Source organism: Cryptosporidium sp. chipmunk genotype I (assembly GCF_004936735.1).
Source record: "Cryptosporidium sp. chipmunk genotype I strain 37763 chromosome Unknown contig_31, whole genome shotgun sequence".
Lineage (NCBI taxonomy): Eukaryota > Apicomplexa > Conoidasida > Eucoccidiorida > Cryptosporidiidae > Cryptosporidium > Cryptosporidium sp. chipmunk genotype I.
Genome location: NW_027125591.1, coordinates 186,166 through 199,094, shown reverse-complemented (window position 1 = coordinate 199,094; position 12,929 = coordinate 186,166). Strand labels below are relative to the sequence as shown.

Sequence of the window (12,929 nt, the reverse complement as noted above, 5' to 3'; positions counted from 1 at the left end):
TAATTGCTTCAAAGAAAGTAATTATTTTTAGATAAAGACTAAACTAGAAAACCTGAATAGTAAAATAATAAAGTTCACTTATATCTTCTTTATACGCATGCAAAAAGCAAGTGAGCAAAGAGAATTATCTGATTTTTATGAAAAAGTTATTCTAAATAATAACAATGTATCTAGCCAAAAACAAACTTCGCATTCAAGAAATTTTTCAAACCTGAAATATAATATTGATCAAAAATTATTTCAAAAAAACTCAAACGAGGCAAAAAATTGTGAATGTATTATTAATACAGATCGATTAGTTGAATTACTCAACTTAAAAAGTTATTTAGATTTTGAAAAAAAGAGTTGTTGTCGTGATAATTGTAAAATGAATGGAATTTATTTTAGTTCAGATAAGGTACTCAATGGATGGTCAAGATATCCACTAAAAATGAGTAAATTTGAGGAAGAAAATGTTAAAAATTGGGACATTTCTTACCATGGGACAACTCATAAAGCAATAAAAAGTATATTAAAAGACAAGAGATTAGTAATTCCAAATAATAAAACAGTTTATATTCGGAAAGGACACATCCCAAATCAATATTTTATTTTTACTTCACCGTCGCTTTTATATGCAAGTTTTGGATTGTATTCTGCACCATTCAAAGTTAAAGAGTGCAAAAAGTGGTGGCAAATTGTTGTTGAAATTGTTCAAAAGCCCAATTCTTATGTCAAAGAATGGGAAACAAGTGGACTAGGTGATTATGAATTTGATAAATACATAGGAAACTATGAGCTTGAATGGAAATCTGATCAAGAAATGGGAAATTTGATTAAAGCAGTTTTAGTAAGAGAAATAAAAAATATAGAACCTCCAATTTGTCAATATCCTGTGGGAACATACTTTTTGCATGATGATAGTTGGTGGTATCAACCATATGATGGAAGTACTCCCTTTTGCCCTAGTGAAATATCTTCGAATTGTAATTGTTATCTGAAAAGAGGGGCACGAATTAAGGGGAGCATTTGTCCAATAGTTAATTATAGATTTAGTCAATTCAGGAAAAAACAGATTTGTACATCAGTAGAAAAATATTTGAGAACGTTTCCAATATTAAAATCAAATGAAAATAAATCACTAAATAATTTCGAAAAAGGTATATCGCAAAAGATTCCAGTTAGAACGAATCAAACCAATATTTAAATATTATCTTACTAATATCTATAAAATATAATTCACCAAATTAAAGATTCATTTTGACAAAGCTTAATTTCATTCTCTTCACTTTCAAATTTTTTAATAAGATTATAATATGAAATAATGCTCGTGTGACCATCTGACCAATTAATCGTAATAGCATATGAACCCATGGTTTCAAGTTGGTCAATTAGTAATGTAAGTGGTTCATATATCTCTTTGAATTGAGCTTTCTCAGGTTCATAGCATATTGCGCATCTACACAATTTCCTAATTTCATTATATGAAACATTAAATTTGACAAAGTTATCAATTGCGCTTTCTTGAACAAAAATGTCTTTAATATCTTTCGGTATTTGGCAAATAACTATTTTTCTATTGTTATCGAATTCAAAATTGGGTTTATAGTCACTGTATCTATTCTTTGACATTTTTCTTGCTATAAATTCTGATAATTTTACGAACTCCAAATATACAATGTCATTTTTGTTTGCAACAATCACATATGGAAAGTCAACTTCATTTGAATTAGAATAAAATTTACACTTCGAGAGGCTTGAAATTAAAGGAAAATTAAAGTTGCACTCAAGCCCATATTTATCAGTAATTAAGGAAAAATCGCCTCTGGAAAATATCTCGTGTTTTTTTTCACAACCATCACAAATGAAGTAAGACATGTTTTCAACAACTGTTATAATTGGAATATTCAATTTATTAAATAAATGTATCCCTCTTTCTACATCTGCTATACTTAAATCTTGAGGGGTTGTGACTATTATTGCTCCATCAATTGCTATAGATTGTGCAATTGAAAGTTGAATATCACCCGTACCTGGAGGAAGATCAAGAATTAAGTAATCAAGATCTTCCCAAACAGTTCCAGTAATTAGTTGTGTAACAATTGACCCTGCAATTGGTCCTCTTAAAACACTTGAAACCTTATTAGCATTATGTACATCGCTTCTGGTATTAAGCAAATAAGAATAGCTAATTAGTTTTACACCTTTATATACAAGTGGAATAAAGCCTTCTCTCGAATCAGCATTTGGCGTTAATACACTGCATGTTTTGGAAAAACCTCTTTTGTTTACATTAGTTTTTATTTCTTCTGTCTCATCACTCCGTTTTTTGTAAAAAACTGTATTTGATTCCAAAGGAATAAGTTGTTCAAGATTTGGCCCATATAAGTCACAATCTACTATACCAACTTTTGCCCCCAATTTACTTAGAGTAAATGCAGTATTCACAGCAATAGTAGATTTACCAACACCTCCTTTACAGCTACTAATTGCAATTATGTTAGATACATTTTCAAGATTTGTATGCGTCTTCTCTTTAGGAATTACTTGATTTTTATTGGGTTTAGAAGTAAATTTTATATTAACTTCTTTCACATAACTTCTCTCACTTTTAATGACTTCAATGCAGTTTTTTTCAAAAGAATCTTTTAGTGGACAAATTGGAGTAGTTAATTCCAAAGTGAATGAGACTTTAAGAGTTTCTGGATTAAAATATAAGTCTTTAACAAATCCACAGCTAACAATATCTTTATTTAAGTCAGGATCAATAACCTTTTTAAGAGATAATAAAATTTCGTCTTTTTTATCTTCTATTGAAGCATTTTTGTAATCTGTATTTTTTTCAACGGTGATATTAACTGAATTAACCCATCCTAATTCTAGCAACTCTTTTTTTATATTATCATTTATATTAACATCACTCGTTAAGGTGACGTAGACTATTCCGCGAAAATAATCATAGGTGTAGTCTTTAACGATATTCTGTTCAATTATATTTCTTAATTTATTATCTTGAATAATACTTGGATTAATTGGATCGAAGTAAATATTTTTCAATTGTCTAATAATCTAAAAAAAATAGAGCAAGATATTGTTATTAGAGAAATAACATACCTGATCATTTAGATCCATCTCATTTTCAGATATATCTGAATGTTCTGATAACATTTTCACTGTTTTTAAAGTACCAATTAAAATTTAATTTTTAGAGCAATATGAGCGGCAATTATAATTCTGACAGTTTTCCTTAATATGATTTAATACTACTTCTAAATCGTCAATAGCTATAGAATGATCCGTAGATGTAAAGTTCGACTTCAATTCTTTTTCAATCATATTAATATAGCTTCGAATTTTTGATAATAATATTTCTGGATTACTGATATATTCGTTATTTGCATTTTGCTTGAATACATTAAAAATAATAAACAAATCAGTATCTGATTCACAGGTTGGATATTTGTTAAATTGAATAAATAATAAATGATTTAAGAAAATTGATAATTGAAGGTTTGGAACTTTAGAATGTTCAATAAAACTTTGAATCGAGAAATAACTCGATTTTTTTAAAATATAAAATATTCTATTAAGAATATGCACGATAAATAGTATGTTATCTAGGTCGTTGATGGAATTCCATAGTATCTTACTATTTTCTGGCTCTCTATTTTTTGTGTCATTAGAAAAATTAATTGCTTCCCTAATTGATTTTATATCTGAAAAAAGAACCCTTCGAAAATCTTGGATCATTTTGATATCATTCGACAATAGATTTTTGATAGTATGATCAGATATAAAATGTGAAATAATGGATTGAAGAGAAACAATTTCTTCAGCTATTTCAAAGCAACTTTCTTCGTTCAATTCACTTCTCAAAGTAAAATTAACCAAAAAAATGATTATAATATTTCTGCATAACAGTACGTAACATTTGCTCCAAAAATCATGATTATACAATAGAGGAGCCCAATTTTGAATAAAATTTGTTACAATTTCTTGTAAAAGTGCAACAAAACTTTGTCCAATTTTTAGTTTATCACCTTTAAGTACTGAGCTGGTTTTATTTTTATCGTAGTAATATGCGATATTTAATTCCAGAATTGCTAAGGATGTTTGGGAAAACCACTTTCCTGCAGATTTGTACTGTAAAGACTTAAGTAACTCGATCATTCGATCCCTCTCAATAATATCAAAATTGTTTGTGAATTCAATTTCGTAAATTTTCTGGATCTCATTCGATAGAATCGCTGCAATAACAGAAATATTTGCATTTAAGGTATGTGATTGAGTTGGAAAAGGTAATCTTTTTTTAATGTTTAGATTATTGCTTTCAATTAGCCAGTTTAGATTTGATTGACTTTCAGCTCTTTCTAAGTGAGTAATTATTCCTCCTTCAGGTTGAATAATCGTTTCACATGTTACCATGAAACATAAGAGTTCATTTCTAAAAGAATCATATATTTGGGTGGAAATGTCATCACATGATCTTGTTCTCTGAAGTTCCTTGATTATTTCTCGAGTAATATCTGATATTCGATTGCTCAATTTTTCATATGAATCATACAAATTTTTTTTAGGAATAATGGATTCAAACAAATTACCAAACCTTTCTTTTATTGAAAACAAATACGCTTCTCTAATTTTTGAAATAGTATTTAATATGTTTTTATCATTAACTATCGCATTAACTATAACTTTTGATGAAGAAGAGAACAATGCTTTAATATTTTTTGTTGCAATTTTAAACATAATTGACATTTCAGGATAGCAGTTAATTAATAAGTGGAATAATTGCTCAAGCTTTAAAGATGTACTCACAATAATCTCTTTCCCAAATGAAATTTGATGAATGTTTGGGTTCTTAGAGTTAATAGAATAAATATTATTAAACACATTTTCAAAAAATAACAAGCATTTTTCCCAAAAAGTATTTACGAAGTTCATTTGATTTGTTCTTTGAGAACTATTGATTTTATTTTCAATCAATGTGTCATGAATACAGATTAACTGTTTAAGACCAAGTATTACTTGATTAAGAGCATTTTCTATTACTTTTAGTATGGAAAAAGTAGCATATTCTATACTTACTGCAAAAACCTCATCCGTTTTATCTGCTGTTTCAATACACTTTTGTAAGTTACAGACTTGAAATATATGATTTAACCTTTTCAATATTACATCTTCAACAAGAGTATCAATATGTTCCCATAATTCACCAAATTGATCTAAAATTACGCAACCTGAATGAATTGAAGAATTGTCCAGTTCCTCTATACCTTTTAGCAGTTTTTTATGACCGTACTGCCTATAAATTGCACTAAGTCTACGCAACCATTTAATATCTTCTTGAAGAACTTCAAGGAATTCAAGGCTTGATACTATTGAATTGTTAATTTTTTTTTCACTTGTTTCTGATTCAGTAACGTTTTCTTCGTTAAAGTAAATCATACTTTCTAATTCAACTATTATTTTACTTGTCTTAGAAATATCAACTGTATCAGGAATACCATTTTGAAATTGCACAAAGAAGTTTTTATATTGTTCTTCATTATCAGATTTTTTTAATCCAAACTGTACTTTTAATTTGGAAATCAAAGAAATAAACTCAATTGTTCTATTGCAAAGGTTCTGAATTTGAAGTATACGTTTTGAAATCAACATATTATCTTTGATATTATCATATTTCTGAATTATAGGTATTGTATCAATTTCAATAGAGCTTTTATATTCGGAAAAGTATGATCCGATAGCTTTTGAACAGTGGTCTAGTTTTACAATATCATTACACATAGATTGAATTGTATTGATATGCCCTAATTCAATAATCTGTTTTTCTAGTTGATCATTAACATATTTAGTTGCAATTTCAAAATTCTCGATACACTTTGAAATATGTTTTGAACCCCTTAAAATGCAACTTCTGACAAATATTGTGGGGTCTATTAATTCTTCAATAAGCTGATTTGTCAAGTTTTCCGATGTATTTCCACCACTCAACAAAGTTTTTTTTTGAAAGTTAAAGGAATGGTTATTCTCTAATATCTGGGTCTCCATATGTTATAAACTTCTTATTTTTTTATTAATTAATGATCACCATTTATAAATGATATTACAAAAAATGTTAATTCAGTATTTGTGCCTGAATTTAAAAGGCGCATGACAAAGGGGACAAAAAAAGGTCGCATAAAGTAATTATTCATTAATTCTAAATACAAGTTTCAAATGGAGAGAAAAATAAAAAACCAGCTCCCTTACTTTGGATATGGAAAAAAAGTAGTTTCTGTCTTACTGTTTTCAGCTTTTGTTTGGATTTTTGGTTTGTTTCACTTCGGTATTAATTCGAAGAGCAACATTAGTGTTTGCTGGATGATGGTAAGTATTGTAATATATGATTAAAGTTAATCTATTATACTTATTAGTCTCCATTCATTTGTATGTTGGGTTTTGGGTTGTATTCAATAATATCTATTTCGATTTCATTACTTCAATTTTCAAGTGTAACTAATGGAAAAGCTGATCTAGCAGAAGACGTTTTGAGAGCTCAAGCTAATTTAGAGAAAAGAGGTTTCAAACTAGATTAAATTTTATTAGGTTACAAATTTAACTTTTGCTTTAAAAACTATTTTTTAAAAAAGCAATCAGCTGAAATTTTATATTGGCGCAGTGCTGTTTTCATTTGAGAGTTATGATTCTTGAATTGTCTAATTACTTAAAGGAAGTAATTTACAAAGGAACAAATTTATTAATAGATGTAGGTTGATAAATGTCTAGTGTTTTCAATCTAATGCTTAATTTGTTAGGAATTCAAATTGAAAATACCATGTAATATAGTTTTATATGAGCAAATACGTATAGTTGCACCAAAACGAAAGGAATATGGTGACTTATCGAGCAATATAATAATAAAATTGGAAAGATGGCTAAAACTGGCATATAATGCTGATGAGTTTGAGTTAAAAAGGGAAAAAATAAGTGCTGATTTCTTGTCAGAAAAACTAATTCAAAATATAGTTGCGTTAATAATAAAAGATTTTGGCCAAGGAGAATGTCCGGACATTTATTTATTTAAAGGAACTTCAAGTTCAAAAAATACTGATATTAAATTTAAAATAGAAAATAGGAGTAGAGGATTTATCAATTTTTATATCGTATCAGATATATCCAATAAAAAAATAGTGGAAGATCTCATTATTACAAAAAACGATGTCCAGTTTTTTCCTGTACGTACTATTGGCCATTGCTATAGCTGTTGGACAGAGAAGTTTGGAATTCCAAGACAATCTGTATTAGTTCCAAGTTCACGTGGGGTAATCCAACTACTGCCTGAATTCAATCCAGATTTCATTCATGGTTTAGATGAATTTAGCCATTTATGGATTATATTTATTTTTGACGATGTACCTCAAGATATTACAATAAATCCAAAAATACGTCCTCCTAGAATGCGTGGCAAATCAACTGGAGTGTACTCAACCAGGACACCACATAGAGTTAATAGAATAGGTATTTCTAATGTGAAGATTGAATCCATTTCTGGAAATCGTATATATATATCTGGCGTGGATTTACTTAATGGCACACCTATTATTGATATTAAACCTTATCATATATGCGATATCATTGATAAGGAAGAGTTACTATGCCCAAGATGGGTCGTAGATAATATCGAAGGTGAATTTAAAGTTGTAATCCCAGCTGAAGTTTCAAATAAACTAGAGAAAATAACAGAGAAAAGTGACTTGCTGCCAGAAGAAAAAATTAACTTGCACGAAAAAAATCTCAATCGACTAAAATCCTTAGGGGGTAAATGGCCATTTATATTTTTCAAGTCAAGGATAGAATTTTTTGAAACTGTAACCCAGTCCCTATCCCATGATGTAAGATGCAGACAAAGGAAAGTAAATGAGGTAAGTATTTTTATTTCAAAACGTTGTCAATTAGTGATAAACTTTCAGTATGGTGGGATGTATCAGATCAGGATAGATTCATTTGAAATACACTATAAACTTAATGAAGAATTGAATACGATTGAACTGATTGATTTAGATCTGATTGTAGTATAGCGAATATATTTTTTTTTGTAACTTGCATAGGCTGGCGCCATGGCCTAAGACTTCATTATTATTCATTAAACATGCCGATTAATACAATAGTTGATCTAACACATCTTTATTTGAGGTTTAGAACTGAGTATAAAAAACGGGTCGATCTTTTTGGCCTGTTTAATCCTAATACATCATCTTCGATAAATAAAGGTAATAGTTTGTGAAATAAAAATGAGGTATTATAAAATTTTACTATTTCAGATTTAAGTAAATTAAATGAAGAAGCTGATAAGAGCTATAACACTATTATTGAAATGAGAAGTGCTGTTTTACCACCCTTTTGGGTTGATTTACATGTTGAAGCACAAGAGGAGTTAATCAGAGCAAAAGAATTAATATCAATTTTGCAAAAGACTCAACAAAAGAGGCTTATATGCGTTTTAAAGGACAATACTATGAAATCATCTGAAATTGAAGTGGATAAGTTGACGTATTCTATTTGCGAATCTTTCAAACGAATTGAAAAGCTAGCCCAATCTATTTCAAATTCATCTGTTCAAGGCACAGAAAGTCTTTCTTGCAGTGCAGGTTCAATTAACCATAATATTTTGAGGAAAAATGCCGAAATAAGTATTGCAAATGAACTAAATCCTTTATCTCAACAGTTCAGATTTATACAAAAAGATTATATGTCAGAATTACAAAAGAATCATATTCAGCGTTTAGATGGAATTCAAACAAATTATGAAGATTTTGAGGTAAGGAATCCAAAATTCACTAAAAATAGTTATTTTGGTTTTAGGGAAATAATCAGAGTAAAGAGTTAATATTTACAGATTTAAACGATTTCAATATTGATGTAAGTTGTGTGAATATAAAATAATGATTTACTATATTTTTATAAAAGGAAATTACAAAAATAACAAGAAGTATTGCAGAGCTTAATTCAATCTTCAAAGAAATGTCATCGATGGTCGTTGAACATGGTTCTTTAATAGATAGAATAGACTTCAATATTGAAAATACGTCGCTAAGGGTGGAAAACGCATACCGACAAATTTCAAGAGCAGAAAAAAACATCAAGAACAAGATTTTTTCAAAATTAATACAGTTTTTGATAGTTTGTATATCAGTGGAAATATTAATTATTTTTCTAAAATTATTATTTTAGTGATATTTCCTATTATTATTTATTTATATTTTTTATTCACTCAAATATTTTGGTTCTAACTCATTTTGAAGATTGCGTGGCGGCCACTTGCAATATGCAGATTATGTGATAAATACGTTAGTCATGTAATGTTTTAAATAATAAATAATTCATATTTCATTATAATATTTATTTTTTTTTGAAAAACTTATTATTTCAAATAGTTTTGGAATATTAAACTAAGTTTATACTTTTTATAAAGTTTAATAATTTATACATTTTTTTTATTACAAAAATTTATATACTCGCAAACTCATATAAGATCAAATAATATAAAAATTAGAACAAAAATAGAGTTTTAATTAAAGGTAATTAGAAGTTTATTACACTATTCTAAATATTCACAATGGACTCTGGGGTTTCAGAGAATAACTTATTTTTACCTGAGTTGATTAATATGATGGGACCTTTACTTAGTGGAACATTATTTCCCTACAATAATAATACAGAGAAGGCGAATGCAAATGTGCTTTTTAATTCAATTAAAGAAAAAAGTAAAACAATGATTAATTGCTTTTCAAGCATTCCTTCACATCACGTAAAGAATTTTTTGATGAATTTTGAAGATGATAACCCACAAATTTATTTAGATAATAAACAGTTTGTTTTGAGTTTTAACAAAAGAGATGATCCAAATTCGTGGATATTCTCAAATAGTGACTCAAATTGCAATTCAAAAAAACATATACTGATTAGTGACTTAATAAAAGAAATTCAAGACGATGATAACCATTGGCTGGGAGAGCTGCTTCATTCAGAATCTAAAAGGATTCAGAATAGAGTTAACAAATGCAAAACGAGGTACGGCGCAATCTTAAACTTTTTGATCGCAAATTCCTCCGCGATACCGATTCTTGTTCAAAATAAAAATAGGAAGGTGAACACATTAAGTACCTATAAAAATGCTTATCAAAGCAATTACTGCTACAATTCAAAAAAATAATTAAAACTAATTAAGAATTTAATTTATTAAAATGTTTAATAAGCACGATTTATTCTCAAAGGTTAATGTATCTAAAATTAAAAATGTATCCTAATTAATCGCTTAAAAATGTAAATTGCTAGTGTTTTAATGTATTTACTCTGGAAGAGAACCACCATAAAATAGCTTGATTCTTTGCATTACAGAGTCTTTAGCTGCATCGTATGGCTTGTCTTTACTCGGAACTTCTAATATTGTGGGAATGATTTTGTCATGAGTATTAACAAGGTATCGAATTTCTTCAGCAATAGTTTGATTAATCATCAATATTCCGCAATCCTGCTGGCTTATAAAGTCTTTGAAAGTTTCCTCAATTTGAGATTGAGGAGTCTTTGAATCAACTATTAAAAAATTCGTTTTTCCTTGGGGATCCCTGGCTCCAATACCTGTTAGTAAGAATCCGGCCACAGTATCCTCATCACCTATGATATATACTTTCAGGTTATGCAATGTGTTTGCTCTTTGACCTGACATTTTGTTTCAAAACGGTTTATTTCCTTTAATAATTGTATTCTTACGAAAAGAGATGCAGTACGCATTAGCGCCAATTATATATAGTTGGCATCAAAAATGTGTTTCTCCTAAAAAAATGGTAGAAACGAAAACTATTTTAATCAAAATTATTAGAAATTACCAATGTACTCTAAGTAATTCCTATTGCTAGTTATATTCACTTGTTTTATACCTATTTATAACGATAGATTTTTTAACGTAATTTTGTGTCGCAACAAGTAATATTGCGTAATTACTTCATAAAGAAATCTCTGAATGTTGATTAAAAAGATCTGTGGTTCATTTGTATTGTAGTTGATCAATATCTGTGAAGATTTTTTAAGCATCAGTGGAAAAATTTTAGTTATTTTTGTGCATAATACAGATTGCTGTGAGGTTATCACAATTTGTATTTCTATTACGCGTTTCTTCAAGTACTGCGTTTACAAGGTATCTCGCAGGTTGTATTCCAAGTTCTTGTGAATAGAAAGATAGGTCACAACTTTGTTGGGCTGAAAGCAAGTCCCAAATTCCATCAGTCGCAATAATAAATAATCTATTATTTTGATTTAAACTTATAGTAGAAATATCGGGAACACAACTGAGTCCATATGGTTTAAGATCTTTACCTCCAAATGCTCTTGAATATTGTAACTGCATCGGAGTTTCACCTCTAGCTCTTCTCCGGGTAAAGTCTCCACCCCTAAGAAATGGTTTATTATTGTGATTTTGTAAATATTCAACGGAGCCACCGTTTTCTACAATTCTTCTATACTCAAGTGGCTGATCAGGTTTATGATCAACCGTTAGAAACTGCGCCAAGTTTACGGAATTTGAATAGGTACAGGCAACAGAGCGTGAGTCACCTATATGCGCATTTACTAGTATATTTTTAATAAACAATAAAACAACTCCCGTGCAAGAAGAGTAATGCTTTTCTTCAGCTTTGCACTTCTCAATAAGTATACTATCTGCTTTTTTGAATGTGGTAACCATCAAATCTCTCAGAATGCTCTTAAACTCTTCTGTTAATTTTAACTCCCCTTTTTCTATATATTCAACAATTAGCTTCCTTTATTTCATGATTCAAACTGACTAATTAATGTAATTTCATAAGCGAATTAACTTACCATGTTGGAGTGCTTAACATAGCAGGAACGATTATATCTTTGATATTATTTGATGCAAACTCCCCTACAAAATTAGTAATAACGGCTTTTGAGAATATTATATTGAACTTACCTACTGTACCATCAAACACACCAAAAAAACAGACATCGTCATGCCCATTTATCAGCTTGTTACATATACAAAAGCGATCTTCCTGAGTCTTTCTACTACCTATCATTTATTTCGATGAATAATTATTAATGGGTAATTCATGGATAATACTTGCCTATATTCTGATCAATTGTAACCTCATAATCTCCAAATACCCATGGAGTGTCAAACAACTCTGTACACACGGGCAAATTTTCTGGCATTTCTCTATTTCATTCAAACAATAAGATATCTTTCTCTTCCAGATATATTTTGAAAAGCCAATAATATTCAAACTTACCGCAATATTTTCTCGCTTGTGGTAAACTTCATCTTTTCCCTCACCTTTTTTCTTTATCCCCACTTTTGAAAATAAATTAGCATGCCCCGAAAAAATTATTTTGAATTAAAGTTCAATTAGCTTTTTATTTAGCTTTTAAAGAACCTAATCAAGTTAATATTAATATTTAGGAGTGAATTTCAATAAAAGCTCTGCGTATAGTCAACTGTTGTTTAGAACAAGATTTATTTGACAAAAACTAGCTAAAGCTACGCAATACCATTAAAAATGTAAATTAATCACATAGATTGAAGTAGAATAGAAAATCAAATATTATGTAATTCTTAAAATCCGAATTCATTCGATAAGTATGTTTTATGCGTATCATGGAACAGAAAATAGTTCAATAAGTCCTAAATAACTATAGTAATGATAATTCAGAAACAAAGTGACCGATAAAAATGTTAGTATTGCTAAATCCGAAATATTATAGGAATTAATTGATGAATTTATTGTTTTTGTTAAATTTAAGCCATTTACATGTTCAGGTTAAACCTAAAGAATTGAACTTTGGCGGGATTTGTTGATTTTTATGGAATGTTTTTAAATTTGTACGTAAAGTTAAGTAAAAATACTCAAAAATTATTTGCAAGTGGGATTTAGAGAAGGGTATGGTAATTA

At 28.8% G+C, this 12,929-nt stretch overlaps 7 protein-coding genes across 7 annotated transcripts; 4 read left to right on the top strand and 3 right to left on the bottom strand.

Moving 5' to 3' along the window:
* Positions 1–97: 97 nt before the first annotated feature.
* On the top strand, positions 98–1,186 carry ELE39_002847 (uncharacterized protein; the record flags this gene model as incomplete). The annotated part of the gene is made up of 1 exon (XM_067345951.1): positions 98–1,186. One exon carries the CDS (start codon positions 98–100, stop codon positions 1,184–1,186), a length of 1,089 nt encoding a protein of 362 aa, XP_067201809.1.
* Positions 1,187–1,218: 32 nt separating this feature from the next.
* ELE39_002846 (MRP like family ATpase) lies at positions 1,219–6,033 on the bottom strand (the record flags this gene model as incomplete). The annotated part of the gene is made up of 3 exons (XM_067345950.1): positions 1,219–3,048; positions 3,094–3,152; positions 3,219–6,033. 3 exons carry the CDS (start codon positions 6,031–6,033, stop codon positions 1,219–1,221), a joined length of 4,704 nt encoding a protein of 1,567 aa, XP_067201808.1.
* A 168-nt stretch (positions 6,034–6,201) lies between these two features.
* On the top strand, positions 6,202–8,042 carry ELE39_002845 (Nef associated 1; the record flags this gene model as incomplete). The annotated part of the gene is made up of 5 exons (XM_067345949.1): positions 6,202–6,351; positions 6,399–6,476; positions 6,644–6,730; positions 6,780–7,886; positions 7,935–8,042. The coding sequence occupies 5 exons, from the start codon at positions 6,202–6,204 to the stop codon at positions 8,040–8,042; spliced, it is 1,530 nt and encodes a 509-aa protein (XP_067201807.1).
* A 296-nt stretch (positions 8,043–8,338) lies between these two features.
* On the top strand, positions 8,339–8,851 carry ELE39_002844 (SNARE domain-containing; the record flags this gene model as incomplete). Its single annotated transcript, XM_067345948.1, has 1 exon — positions 8,339–8,851. One exon carries the CDS (start codon positions 8,339–8,341, stop codon positions 8,849–8,851), a length of 513 nt encoding a protein of 170 aa, XP_067201806.1.
* Positions 8,852–9,580: 729 nt separating this feature from the next.
* Positions 9,581–10,177, top strand: ELE39_002843 (uncharacterized protein; the record flags this gene model as incomplete). The annotated part of the gene is made up of 1 exon (XM_067345947.1): positions 9,581–10,177. The coding sequence occupies one exon, from the start codon at positions 9,581–9,583 to the stop codon at positions 10,175–10,177; it is 597 nt and encodes a 198-aa protein (XP_067201805.1).
* Positions 10,178–10,312: 135 nt separating this feature from the next.
* ELE39_002842 (vacuolar ATP synthase subunit F) lies at positions 10,313–10,690 on the bottom strand (the record flags this gene model as incomplete). Its single annotated transcript, XM_067345946.1, has 1 exon — positions 10,313–10,690. The coding sequence occupies one exon, from the start codon at positions 10,688–10,690 to the stop codon at positions 10,313–10,315; it is 378 nt and encodes a 125-aa protein (XP_067201804.1).
* A 378-nt stretch (positions 10,691–11,068) lies between these two features.
* Positions 11,069–12,056, bottom strand: ELE39_002841 (serine-threonine phosophatase 2C; the record flags this gene model as incomplete). Its single annotated transcript, XM_067345945.1, has 2 exons — positions 11,069–11,780; positions 11,839–12,056. The coding sequence occupies 2 exons, from the start codon at positions 12,054–12,056 to the stop codon at positions 11,069–11,071; spliced, it is 930 nt and encodes a 309-aa protein (XP_067201803.1).
* Positions 12,057–12,929: the final 873 nt, after the last annotated feature.